Below are 14,216 nucleotides of genomic sequence, written 5' to 3'. Positions count from 1 at the left end.
CTGCCAAAATCCCACAAATCCAGCAGCTGCTATATGGTAGCATGTAATCTTCCTCTTAGATTCTCATGAGCTCTGAAATGACATAGGACTTTTATGAAATACTTATCATGTTTTTTCAAATCTTAACTGAAGTGATCCAGTCGCTGACATTCATTCCCACAGTCAAGAATCTAAATCTTCTTAGAAGCTCAAAATACATACGGCTTTCTTTTTCACATACCCTTCGCATACAACAAATTGTGAAACAGTATGTTCATGTATCATCACCTCATGAGCACTCTGAGATTGCTCTTCTCTAGCTGACCGTGCAAAATTACAGCACCAGAAAACACCTGTTTTCATGTACCTTCAGCTAATGTACAGCAAAAAATAATGTGCTGGCCAGCAAGGGTATAATATCCAGATTGTGTTTGTGGTAGAAATTAGATAACTCTGCTTCCAGTTCCTGATGTGCTGAGTCAGACTCACATTTTAACATTTTCAGGCTTTTGATGGCTGCAGGGGGGGAAAGAACTATGCAAGAGTTTTCCTAATGAATGCAAAATACAGTTGCTTAATAGGTTATTTAGGCAAGCTAGCAGCCAATTTGTGTGTGCTAATTGGTTTAAGAGTGCAGCGGGTTACCTGGACAAGCACACAGAAGTGTTGCTACTGACTTGCCCCCTGGAGCTGCACACATATCCAAAACTTTCTCCCCATTCTCCACTTCCAGGGCCAGCACTGCCAGCACTGAAGCTGCATTCAGCAGGTAATATTCCTTCAGTTTACCAGCTCTGTGTTTCTGAGCAGGGAATCTTCCAGGAGTGCTAGTGATGTAACACTTGAGGGACTGCCGGAAACAGGAGGTAGTTTCGGGGAAAAGAAGGCGATAACCCTTCAAATGCAATTCATTCTCCACTTCAGAGGAAAAATTGAATTTATTAAGGAGGACAGCATACTGCCAGAAATGGGGCGTAGTGAGCACCTCCCTATACATGAAAGAAGAAATATTCATTTTAGTGTATTTATCTACACATAGGCATACATACACACACATACACACACCACTAAAAAAGGTAGGCACACAGCTCTGGACTTCAGAGCTGACAAGAAAATTTGCAAAGAACCTAAGGTTTCCATGATCATTATTTGTGTCATCAAAATATCACTTTGTATAAATCTGATACATCAGTGATGCAATGCGCATATTGACACTTCACTTTTGTTCTCTTCACAAGACCCTTTATTGCACACACACACACACACACACACACACACACACACACACACACACCCCAAATGGCAGAAAGTTGGTATAAATCAATTAGAACTGTTTCGGCATACACACCATCATCAGCATAGGAAAAGATCTCTTCTGTTCCCCAGCTGTTAAATTCCTTAACCAGATTAAAATCAGTTCCCTGACTGGTGGAGAGATAATGAGAGAAGGGGGGGCGGGGGAGACACCTGATTTTGTGAAGAGAACATCAATATGTCATCTGCATCATTAAGCGGTGGGCTACAAAATATAACAAATAGCATCTAATATTTATTCTAGAAAAATTCAGTCTGAAAGCAAAGAAATCTGGAATCACATTCTAGAGACTGGATTAGAAATCAAGAATCAAAATAAATACCAGGGCTTTTTAAAACTTGCCACTATATTTCTTTTCCTTTCATTGTATTTCTGCGGTGCTGGGACAACAGAACCAAGGACCAGTTGCAAGTGCCAGGTATTTGGGTCACACCATTGTTCAGTCACTGCAAAAGTCGCCAGGTGGTCTTTGATGACAACATTATTCTCCCTGTCTGTCCATGTTGTAAAATTGACAGCACTACTCTTGCCATAGATTCTGTACACTCTGGATGACCCTACAAGGCTAGGAAACTAAACTTGCAACTAATTCAAGGGTTCAGTCCACAAACCTGTTAAAATTTCAGTGCTTCCATTTTACATATGGGTGTGCTGGGCTTCCTGTATCTGAATACTCTTCTTTTGAATTCTCTTCAAAAGTATTCTCAACTCTCAAAAAGAGAGTTTGAATACTCTTCTTTTACATTAAGAATGGACAATTGATTGTCAGTTGACCAATTTTTCTGGAGTAATTTCTGGAGTAAGTTTTCTGGCCTTTAGTGGCCCTACCAAATTTTAATCAAAAATTATTTGATGTTTGTTCACATTTCCACCCAGAGAAAAGAAGAATATTTTCAAGTTACAACAAACAGATATAGTCTACTGTTGATTATGACACTTGACCATGGGAAGGATAGTGTGTACGGCAAAATAATAATCCTAGCTTTAGATCACTGAACACAGCAGCGATTCCCACTGGGGTGTACAAGTACCCCTAGGAGCACCTGAAGGGCTCCCAGGATTACTCAGAGCCCTCCTGCCTTCCCATGCTGTTGCCACGCTCTCTATTTGGGGATCACTGGCTTGAAGCCAATACAGACTCAGTGAAATGTCCACTTCAGAAGGGGAGGGCAGCAGGAGGGTGATGACCCCTCCTACTTTGCTCCTGATAGGCCAGCTACTGGCTGAAGCTCAGTGTACCTCCACTCCGCTTGACTGAGGGTGATCCCATTGAAATTAATGGGATAAACTTGTCCCATTAATTTCAGTGGGAGTACTCATGAGTCACTTAGTCTGGATGTAAGCCACTCTCATAGCGGTGATGTTTAAATTTGTGTACATATGTGCATGCACACACGCACACACACACAATCCTGGTGGGGTACCTTAAGGTTTGTGACAGAAGGGATAAAGGTAAAGTGTGCTGTCAAGTTGCTTTCGCCTCCTGGCGACCACAGCACCCTGTGGTTGTCTTTGGTAGAATACAGGAGGGGTTTACCATTGCCTCCTCCTGCGCAGTATGAGATGATGCCTTTCAGCATCTTCCTATATCGCTGCTGCTGTTCGATATAGGTGTTTCCCATAGTCTGGGAAACATACCAGCAGGGATTCAAACCGGCAGCCTTCTGCATGTTAGTCAAGCATTTCCCCGCTGCACCATCAGGTGGCTGACACAAAAGGGGTACACTTGTTTAAAAAGGTTGGGAACTCATGGAAGAGAGAATAGATTATGACCTCCAAGAATACAGAAGTTTGCCATCTATATTTTATATTATACTCACTCTTACCTGGCATCCCTTTTTTACACTTAACAAAACTTTGTAAGTTCCACATTTGTTTGCATTTTGCGGAACTCTTTCTACTGTAATTAATTATGAGGCATTTACCTGATAGAGCTCCATACTTCTCCCAACTCCTTGGAGTATTGATTCTCAAAATGATCAAGAACAACTTGGCATATTTGTTTTTGAAGCTTTGCTTCTGGTTTGGTTTCCAACTTGGATTAAAGAAGACCAAAAAAAAAAAAGAAAAAAAAAAGGCATACATGAATACCAATTAGCCAAAGACTGTATTCAGTTGTGCTTAAACCATATGTAGTGTAGTAATATGTCATGCCTAAGCAAACAACAGATGTTTGTCAGAATGCATAGTTTCTTGGGGAGTTGGTAAAAGGGTACATAAAGATCTTCTCCCACCTCACCAAAACCAGTAACTTGGCAAAACTGCATTGCTCATGACAATTACTCATTGACCAATACTGCTGTCCTTCAAATAGCAAATATCTTTCTCAAATGCCTTGAATATCATTGACATCCCTGATTTGAACTAATTTGTAGACTTCCTTAAAATTCTTGCCCTGTGTTCCTGTCACTGTTGCCAAAATGACAAGTGCCTGGCAACCTACACTCGGATGCTGATGCCTAGAAATCTGAAATATTCTGGCAGCCCTAGAGCCATGTCTCCTACATTTGCCTGCAACAGTGAAACATTCCACACAATAATGTTACACTGAACTACACAAGTCAAGACAGCACTTACAGACTACCAACCATGAACACCTCTAGAAAAAGTGACTTCTGCATCAACTGTCCCCAGTTAAGGGGGATGTACAGGCCTCCAGGTCAGTGCGGGCCTCCTGGAACTCAAACGTACGACCCTATTAACTGGGGAGAATTGAGGCAAAGGTTCCACTTTCTGGAGACTTCATAATCTCTAGTTCTGTACATCTCCATTAAGTGGGGAGAGCTGAGCTGGTTCCACAAGAGTGCTAAGAACACCCCCCCGCCCCTGCCCCTGTCAGTGGGGATCATTTTTTATGGGAGCCCTGTAGCAGTGCTTTCCCTTCCCTATCAGTGAATAAGAGGATGTGGTAGCAGCAGCTCCACCTCCTTCCATTCTCCAAAATCCACTGCCACCATATCCTCCTCTCCCGTTCACTAATGGTGAGGGTGGGAGGAGGAGCCACTGCCAAGGTGACTCCTTTTTTAATTCCACATTGGCAAAGACAGACGACATTGGCAGCAGTAGCAGCTCTTTGTCTTCCTCACACTTGGAGACCACCACATCCCCACCATTTGCTGATGGGGAACACCTGCCATCAAGTCTTTTGGCTCCTCATCCTTGAAGGGTGAGAGGAGCTGCCACCAGGTTTTTGAGCAGTGGCTCCTTCTTCAGGTGAGCCCATTGGTGAATGGGCTCTCCTCACAGGGGGTGCTGGGTCATCACAGGGGGAAGGGCTAGCGTGGAAAGAAATCCATTTGAATATGTGCAGATTGGGAGGTGGCAGTGTGGTCAGAAGTCTCTCACACTGCCAGTGCTTTCTCCCAGACATTTCAATTTGTGGGTGGACATTTCCATTTAAAGAAGCAGGTGGGAGAAGCAGCAGCAGCACCACAAGAGACACTCCTGCTATATGGATCCTGGGGCCTCAGAGGCAGGCCATCAGCCCTCAGGCTGGTGCCTTCTTTAGCTGATGCCTGATGGGCTCCTAGGGATACATATGTGTGTGGTTATGAATGCATAACACAAGTGCCTGCAATTTGTTTGGGATCTGGTCTCTGCCCCACAAACACTGCTTTGCACAGCACGTGCAGAGTAAAACTTGCAGCAGGCAGACTAAAAGAGTGAGCAAGAGAGGGAATTCACCTAGTCCATGAATTAAATGTCTTGATGATGATGTAGTGCTTGCAATGTACATGAGCAGTGAGCATTTAGGTTACACTGATGACCTGGAACTTACAAATGATCCATTTTGATGGATGCCCTACAAATGATAATTAAAAACACCTATATTTCTTTTCTTAAAGGTTTTTCTAATCTATATGGAATGAGGAGAGACTTTATACAGGCAAACCTCATTATCTGCAGTTTCACCACTCGTGGTTTCACGTAAGAAGATATGAGACACTCATACATTCTGACAATATGGTATTATACCAGGGGTTTTCAGCCTTGGGTCCCCAGATGTTGTTGGACTGCAGCTCCCATCACTCCCAGCCACAATGGGAGCCTTCGGTCATTGTGGCTGGGGATGATGGGAGATGTAGTTCGGCAGCATCTGGGGAACCAAGGTTGAGAACCCCTGCTACACAGAGAGGTTTCAGACAAAAGGGAAGGGGAAATCTTTTTCTCTCTCCAGAGATCTCCCAACTGTGCAGCAATAAAATATTCAAGACTTGCTCCCTGTTAAAATAAGAGCATCTCCTTCTCTGTTTGCTTTTAAGACCCTCAAGACACACCTGACTTCTCAGGTTTTTAACTGAAATTAATTTTAAACTGTTTGTTTTGTTTTTCTCTCATGAGATTGTTTTAACTCCTTATTCTGTGAAATTGTTGTAACTGTTTTTATTCTGTTTTGTATTTGTTGTGTTTTGAATTGTGTACACTGCCCAGAGATGCACATATCAGGCAGTATAAAAATATGATCAAACAAACAAACAAGTATGGGTTGTTGGGGAACAGGCACCTGACCTCGGCAGATGCAGTGGAGGAAGACTCACATATCCATGGGTCGGGTGTTGGCCACAGCCATACTTGCAAAAGGGAAACCTTACTTTCCATGGCAGCGGCGGCTCCTCTAGGCCCCACCAGCACTCCCCCCCCCCGCCCCGCGTCAGCCAAGGCCCAGTTTGGGCCTCCGTGCAAGCATGGAGGCCATTAGAGTGACCTCCATGCATGCCCCAAATCGGGCCACAAACTGGGCCCCTACTAGCCCATGCTGATGCGGGGAGTATCAGTGGGGCCTAGGGGAGCCACCCCCAACCTGCCACTACCACCAAGGGGCCGCAGTGTGTATGATGGCTTCCCCCCACCCACCATTTTCAACCCCATAGGGTTCCCCTTTGCTTGTAAAAGGTAATCCTTAGTGGATTCCATTTTGTAAGCGTGCCAAATCAGGTCGAACCAGTTCGACCTGGTTCTACTACACAAAGTGAACCGGCACATGGACTGGCAGTTCGGTTCAAATTCAGTTTTAATTTGAACCTAACTGCTTGGAGCGGTTCCGTGCACACCCCTACATCCTGCCTCTGAGCCTGGAGGTGGCCTATAGCCATTAAGACTATAGTAATCAAGCGACTGATAGACCCTTCCTCCATGAATTTGTCTTAGCCATCGAAGGTAGCGGCCATCACCACATCCTGTGGCAGAGAATTCCTTAGATAAATTGTGCACTGTGTGAGAAAGTACTTCCTCTTGTTCATCCTAAATTTCCCAGCAAGCAATTTCATGGGATGACCCATGGTTCTAATGTGTGTAAGAAAGAAATATTTCTCTCTCCAGACCATGCATAATTTTTCAGATTTCTATCATGTTTTCCCTTAGTTGTCATCTTTTTTCTAAACAAAAAATCCCCAAATATTGTAGTTTTGCCACATAAGAAAGGTGCTCTGAAGAGCACGCTGAGGAGCAATGAACCCAAGCCACGGATTTCTGCTGGGAGTGCATTCCACAGCCAAGGATCAGCTACAGAGAAGGCCCAGCTCTGAGTCACCCCTAGATGAACTGGTGGTAAATGGAGACAGACCTCCTCAGATTACCTTAATGTGCAGTGGAGATCATACAGAAGAAGGCACTCTCTAAGGTCACCTGGACCTAGGCCATTGAGGGCTTTAAAGGTAATAACCAGAACTTCATATTTTGCCTGGAAACATATTGGCAGCCAGTACTATTTAAATACAGCATAATATGGTCTCTCCAGGATACCCCAGAGACCAATCTGGTCGCCACATTTTGAACTAACTAAAGTTTCTGAACTACATACAAAGGCAGCCCAACATAGAGAACACTGCAATAGTCAAGCCTGGTGTTACCAGCTGATTCACCACTGTTTTGAGGTCATTCTCGTCAAGGAATGGACACAGTTCAAGAAATGGACACAGCATGCTGACCTGGTATGTGGTATGCACTTCAGTCTCCCTACCTGAGCTGGTGGGGGTGGTCTCAGAGGTGGCCTTGGGTTCCTCCAGGCTTATTGTTTGGGGAGATTTCAATGTTCACGCTGAAGCCCTCCTAGTGGGTGCGGCTCAGGATTTCATGGCCTCCATGGCAACCATGGGCCTGTCTCAGTTGGTATTGGGCCCTACATACGTGGCAGGACATACTCTGGATCTGGTTTTTGCCAACTGGGAAATAAATGATCTGGAGGTGGGAGAATTTGAGACCACTCCCTTGTTATGAACAGATCATCATCTGGTGGGGTTTAGTTTGACTGCTCCATCGGCCCTCTGCAGGGGTGGTGGGCTGATTAGGATGGTCCGTCCCCGGAGGCTTATGGATCCGCTTGGATTCCAGATGGCCCTCGGGGAGTTTCCAGTGTCCAGAGCTGGTGACCCTGTTGAGGCCCTGGTCGATCTCTGGAATGGAGAGACAGCCTGGGCTTCTGACACGGTTGCTCCTAAACGCCCCCTCCGGCTTGGTGGAGCCCGATCTGCTCCTTGGAGCTTAGGGTGATGAAACAACTCGTACGATGGCTGGAACAATGCTGGAGGAAGAGTTGTGATGAATCCAACCAAACACGGGCTAGAGACCATTTTAGGGACTATGCCATGGAGGTGGGGGCAGCAGAGAAAGGTTTTTTCTCCGCCTCCATTGCATCTGCTCAGTGCAGACAAACAGAGCTGTTTCGTGTGGTAAAAACACTGCTTCACAAATCCCCCCAGGTAATGGGAGAGGAATCATCCACAGCTCGCTGCGATCAGTTTGCTTGTCACTTTGCAGATAAAGTCGCTCGCATCCGTGCCGATTTGGACTCCAGAGTTTTGGCAGTTCCGGCAGACGTGCCTCAGGAACCATCTGGTCCCACTGTGTTGGATTCTTTTCAGTTGGTGCAGCTTGAGGATGTGGACAAGATCCTGGGCAGTGTGCAGGCAACATCGTGTGCTCTTGACCCTTGTCCTTCATGGCTAATAAAAGCTGCCAGGGAGGGTACGGGTAGATGGTTGGAGGTGACTATTAATGCCTCATTAAGGGAGGGCAGGATGCCACCGTGCCTCAAGGAGGCGGTGGTAAGACCACTGTTCAAAAAGCCCTCCCTTGATCCCTCCAACCTGGACAACTATAGATCAGTCTCTAACCTGCCCTTCTTGGGCAAGGTGATAGAGCATGTGGTGGTGTCCCAGCTGCAGAGGGTCTTGGATGATACGGATTATCTGGACCCTTTTCAATCTGGCTTCCGCCCTGGGTATGGGACTGAGACTGCCTTGGTGGCTCTAGTGGATGACCTATGCCGGGAACTAGACAGGGGGAGTGCGTCCCTGTTGGTTCTGCTGGACCTCTCAGCGGCTTTCGATACCATTGACCATGGTATCCTTCTGGGCTGCCTCTTGAGTATGGGAATCGGAGGTACTGTGTTGCAGTGGTTCCGGTCCTTTCTTGGGCGGAGGGCCCAGAAGGTGGTGCTGGGGGACTACTGTTCGGCTCCGTGGCCACTGGCCTGTGGGATCCCGCAGGGTTCAGTCTTGTCCCCCATGCTGTTTAACATCTACATGAAACCGCTGGGAGAGGTCATCCAGGGAGTTGGACTGAGTTGTCAGCAATATGCAGATGACAGCTCTATCTCTCCTTGTCATCTGATCCTAGGGAGGTGGTGGATGTCCTGAATTGGGGGCTGGAGGCCGTTATGGGTTGGATGTGGGCTAATAAACTGAAATTGAATCCAGACAAGATGGAGGTACTGTTGGTCAGTAGGACAGCCAATTGGGATGAGGAGATTTTACCAGTTCTGGATGGGGTTGCACTCCCCTTGAAGGAGCAAGTACGCAGCTTGAGGATACTACTGGACCCGGCTCTGCTTTTGGAGGCTCAGGTGGAGGCGGTGGCCAGGGGTGCCTTTGCACGGCTTCGGCTAGTGTACCAGCTGCGTCCCTTTCTCGAGAAGCCAGATCTGGCCACAGTTACCCATGCTTTAGTCACGTCATGGCTGGCTTACTGTAACACGCTCTATGTAGAAGAATGCCCTTGAAGAATATCCGGAAACTGCAGCTAGTGCAAAATGCGGCAGCTAGGGTTTTGTCCAGAGCTACCTGGTGGGAGCACATCACACCCATCCTGAAAGAGCTGCACTGGCTGCCAGTTCGTTTCTGGGTCCAATTCAAGGTGCTGGTTTTGACCTTTAAACCCCTTAACGGTTTGGGCCCGGTGTATCTGAGGGACCGCCAGCTCCCAAAGATTCCTGCCTGCTCGACAAGGTCATCTGAGGGGGCTCTACTCCGGGTGCCGACAATGAGGGAGGCTTGTCTGTCATGCACTCGGGACAGGGCCTTCTCTGTTGTTGCCCCCAGACTTTGGAATGCTCTCCCAGTGTCCATTCGCTCCTCAGACTCCATAACAGTTTTTAGAAAGCTTCTTAAGTCTTGGCTTTTTACCCAGGCTTTTACATGACCGTTTCTATGCTGCTTCTATGTGTTTTTACTCTTGTGTCTATTTGTTTTAATGCTTGTATTTTATAGTTTTTAAATTAGATTTGTTTTATATCTTTAGCTTAATATTTTAATTGTCATTTTTATTGTATGTTTTTAACTTTTGTAAACCGCCTTGGGGTTGTTTAGGCGGTATAGAAATTCAACAATAAAATAAATAAACAGTTGTTGAATCAGCCGAAGCTGATGGAAGGCGCTCCTGCCCATAGCCTCCACCCGAGATACCATGGTGAGGCCGGGGTCCAAGAGTACTCCCAAGCTGCATACATGTTCCTTTCGGGGGAGCATAACCCTGTCCAGGACAGGAAGATCTGAATTCTTCCCTCAAATTCTGAGCCTCTACAATGAGCACCTCCATCTTGCTTGGATTTAGTTTCAATTTGTTATCTTTCATCCAGCCCATTACTGCCTGTAGGCAGGCATTTATGGAATAAGTGCCATGAGTGCCTGATGATGATGATAAGGAGAAACAGATTTGGGTGTTATCAGTATGCTGATAACACCCTGAACCAAATCTCCTGATTACCTCACCTAGCATTTTCATGTAGATATTAAAAAGCATTGGTGACAGAACGGAGCCCTGAGGGACACCATAAAACAGCTGCTGTGCGTTTATCAAAAGCAGCTCCTGTGCTTTTATCAAAAGGATTTAAGTGTAAAGATTTCTGAGCAAATCCCTAAGATAAATCTATCACACTATGCATGCACACAGTGTGGCATGCAGAATGCTAGACTCAAACCAGGTAGACCTAGTTATCACTGATACATTATGCTATGCACAAATTATACAATACACTAAGGTCATTCACATGGCCACTGTGTGTGGGGCTAGGAGGAAGGCAGGATCGCACTTACAGACGATCCAGGCTCCTCCTTGGTCACACTGCTCTTGTGCCCACATGAGCCGTGTTGCAGTGAATGGCGTGGACAAGTCTCAGGAAATCTACTAGTCCGTGACAAGTGAAAAATGATGCCTGATGAGTGAAATAAGTCCTGAAGAGTAATGTACCAATATAGCTTGATGAACCATCTGACGAGTAAAACTTTTTGTCTGGCTGGTAACTGAGCCAACAATTCTTGATCCCATCTGGGGGCTGGGGAAATGAAGTCTGGCTTACAGAAATTCCATAATGCACCACACAAGGAATGCAATGCATTGGGGGATTTATCCCTTGCCAGGCACTTTAGCCTCCTGGGTGTTCATATGACCAGTGGTAGGGGTAGAAGGGCACTTTTGCACCCTTCTACCTCAGTATAAACCCAGGTTAAAAACCTGGGCTTCTCCATTGAAGAGCGCTGGGATTGAGCCCAATCCTGGCACTCCACACAAGCAGCCCTACGTGGGTAGGGCTGCTCATGTAAATAACTTCACTATGCATTCTCTCTCTTAAATAAACCATTTATGCTATGCATGTACAGAGTGCAGAAGAGCAGCAGAATACTAGACTTGAACCAGGGAGACCTGGTTATCACCAATATATTTACTATTTCATAGCTTCACCTACCTCACAGGCTTATTGTGAGGATAAAGTAGGGGTGGAAAAGGAAACAACATCCTGAGCTTCTTGGAGGAAGGATAGGATAAAAATGTAATAGACGGATAATGAAAAATCTGAGTGCTCATTCTTATCAGTCTGTTCCAGAGACAATTTCCCTTTAAAATCCTTTTGATAACAGCATCGATGGAGGGTGGTAACTCGGGGCAGTTTCTCAGCCTTTCAGACCATGCCTACTGAAAATAGGCCAGGGCTGTCCCTGGGAGGACATGGGGCTGGGGGAAAATCAGCATGTGTGGGGCCTCACGTGGAGGCGGTTGTGAGGGAGAGTGCACGTGTGGCTCACATGGGGCCACCTCCCTCCTGCACATCTCCTCCCAGCTGAAGAGTGAAAGCACATAGCCACAGCTGGTAGTGTGGGGAGAGAGTGCACATGCCAGCCGCATGCATCCTTTGTACTGCAGCCTCTTGGGGGACAGGGAGAAAGCGCAGGCAGTCCCGAATGGGGCTGCCATCTCTACCTGCCATTTTACGGTGGAGGCGAGGAGGGAAGACCTGTGATGGGGAACACTTGCCCCTTGCTGCTGCCACCTCCACTCAGCATGAAAGTGGCGGGCGGAGGTGGTGGCGAGGAGGGTGGGTGGACGAGCAGGTGGATGCTCCCCATCGCCCACCTGCCCTCCTTGCAACCACTACAAAGTGGCAGGTAGAGGCAGCAGTGAGGGCAGGCACTTCCCAGCAGCCAGCCTCTTGCCGTGGCCGGCGACCCTGGGTTCCATGTGACCCAGGCTGTCGCTCAAAGTACCCCTCAAAGGAACTTTCAGCACCCTCGTCCAGGAGGAAGTGCCTATAGTTCCTCCCGGCCTGCACATGCCTCCTCCGAGCAGCAGCCACTGGTGGGGGAGGCAGGGTCAAGGGAGAAAGTGTGCACAGCCGCAGGTGGGAAAGGGGAGAAGAGAATGCAGTCCACGCAGGGCCTGCTGGCCATGCTCCCCCTCCAAACAGCAGATGCAATGCTGCTACTAGGTTGTGGGGTGTATGTGATTGGGGTGGGCAGGAGAGTGTGGGACCTGGGGAAGCACTGGGCTGGGGGCGACCACCCCACTGCTCTGCCCAAAGGGCAGGCTTGTATGTTTTCAGAGGGCAGCCACCCCGTGATTGAAACTCATCAAGTTTTCATTCAAACTTATCAAAAACTTATCAACTGATATCCTACTCCATTCGAAACATTCCCAGACGGTGATTTTACTTTGATTAATCATGGAAGGGCAACTGTGTGTTCCCATATCATCCAGCTTTAAGTCAAAGTCTCCAAGAGCTATCGGGGAGCACTCCATACATGATTTGGGTTTTTCATTGCTCATTGGAGCTTAGCCTGATTTACTGCGTGTTTGGGAAGCTTTACTGCAAACTTGAAGTTGTCCCCAAACCCCAACACAAATAGTGGATTTTTTAAAAACCTGGATATAAATCAGGCTACACTGTATAATGCACTATGAAAAACCCAAATTACCCTCAATAAGTCGCAGGGACTTTGGGGTAGTCTGCCCAATATGTGCACATACCCCAATTCTGGATGAGATGCAAGTTAAAGGGCTTTAAAAGCCCTGTGTGAAAAATTTCCAGGAGCTTTCCTACACAGGACTCCCAGTTCTTGAGTATCCAATGAGAGAAGCCACTTTGAATGAAATTCTCAGCATTAAGGAAGCAGCCGCTCTCTTCTCTACTGTGAATTTTCTTTTGTGTAGGTTCACACCCAGCTTACTTCTGTGCAATGGTGGATTACCGCATAGGCAATATAGGCAGCCGCCTATGGCGGCAAATCTTGGGGAGCAGTACCTGGAGAAAAACTTAATCCCCATGCGGGGCAAATTTGGGGCTGACAATTTTTAATTTTGGCTCGAAAATACCCAATAGGGAATCTAATTGGAGGCACATCAATTAGAATCACTTTTACCCTGAAAGCCGCCTCGTGGAAAAGCTGCTATTTTATTCATTTCCTGCAGAGCTCGTTTTCCCTACGCCTTGATAATGAGGTCTGTGGTACTGCTCCTAACTTGGCTGACGGTCTTAGATTCCCAGCAGGATTTACTTCCCAGTTAAGCCTGTTTAGGAGAGGGAGGGGAAATCCGCTCCCCACCCATTTACTCCACCTACGCAGAAGTTTTGGGAGAACTATAGCCAGGTTGCAACCAAAGGACAGAACAGCCCCCCCCACCCGTGGGAGGTTTTAGCCGCAGCAGCAGCCGCCGATCCAGTGCTCGCTGGCTAACAAGGCTCGGCTTTGCAATTCTCCCGTGGCCGCAGGAGCGATGCAGAAGAGCAGAGCGACGCCCTCGGCGGCGGCTGCCGGCTACGCCCAGTCCGCTCTCACCTGCGGCTTGACCACCGTGTGAGTCTCTCTTAACCGGCAAGCAAAAGCCCCATGGCTCAGCCAGGGTAGACGGCGGGAGCAGCGGTACAGCTTCATGACGCCTGCAGCAGGCCGCTCGGGCCCGGCCCACCGGTTGGAGCGGAAGTGGCTCGGCCAAGCAGGGATGAGAAAAGCACAGCAGCGCCCCCTGTGGTGAGAGAGGCTGACGCCGGCTCACCTTAATGGGAGCTATGCAGGGAAATGAGCAGGAGCGAGACTTATGGGCGTCTTGCTGCAGGTAGAGATGCCATTTTGGAGCGCCCTCCTTTGGAAACAATTCCCTGCAACTGGAAGAAGGAAAGAAATGCTAGCAGATAGAGAGGTGCTTGTTCAGGCTACTCCTTGCTGTGCTCGTTTTCTCTCAAGGACCTCTTTAAATAGGAGAACACTAAACAAGCACATGAACCTTCACCAGCAACAGCCTAAAGGGGTATAATCCGTTCTGCCTCAGGACTACCACCACCTCGTTCCTTCCGCTGCACTAGGCAGCATAATCTATAGAAGATACTGGAGCAGGCTGTTACTGCTGTGGGTAGTAACTGAATGGAGTTTGAGGC

The 14,216-nt window shown here is 47.4% G+C and overlaps 1 protein-coding gene across 2 annotated transcripts in view; it reads right to left on the bottom strand.

The window, feature by feature from the left end:
- NSUN3 (NOP2/Sun RNA methyltransferase 3) overlaps positions 1-13,826 on the bottom strand; it is a 31,653-nt gene extending 17,827 nt beyond the window's left edge. Inside the window, exons 1-3 of one of the 2 annotated variants that reach the window (XM_053311871.1) lie at positions 13,621-13,826; positions 3,220-3,329; positions 769-968 (exon numbers count right to left, since the gene is read on the bottom strand). In XM_053311871.1, the coding sequence (XP_053167846.1) occupies positions 769-968; positions 3,220-3,329; positions 13,621-13,716 (406 nt within the window). In that variant the 5' untranslated portion in view covers positions 13,717-13,826. Of the gene's footprint in view, positions 1-624; positions 969-3,219; positions 3,330-13,620 lie in introns of both variants that reach the window. The other variant, XM_053311870.1, reaches the window with a different exon arrangement.
- Positions 13,827-14,216: the final 390 nt, after the last annotated feature.

The sequence above is a fragment of the Hemicordylus capensis genome, chromosome 3 (genome assembly GCF_027244095.1).
Source record: "Hemicordylus capensis ecotype Gifberg chromosome 3, rHemCap1.1.pri, whole genome shotgun sequence".
In the NCBI taxonomy this organism is placed as follows: domain Eukaryota; kingdom Metazoa; phylum Chordata; class Lepidosauria; order Squamata; family Cordylidae; genus Hemicordylus; species Hemicordylus capensis.
The sequence above is the reverse complement of the archived record's forward strand: the minus strand, read 5'-3'. Positions and strand labels throughout refer to the sequence as shown.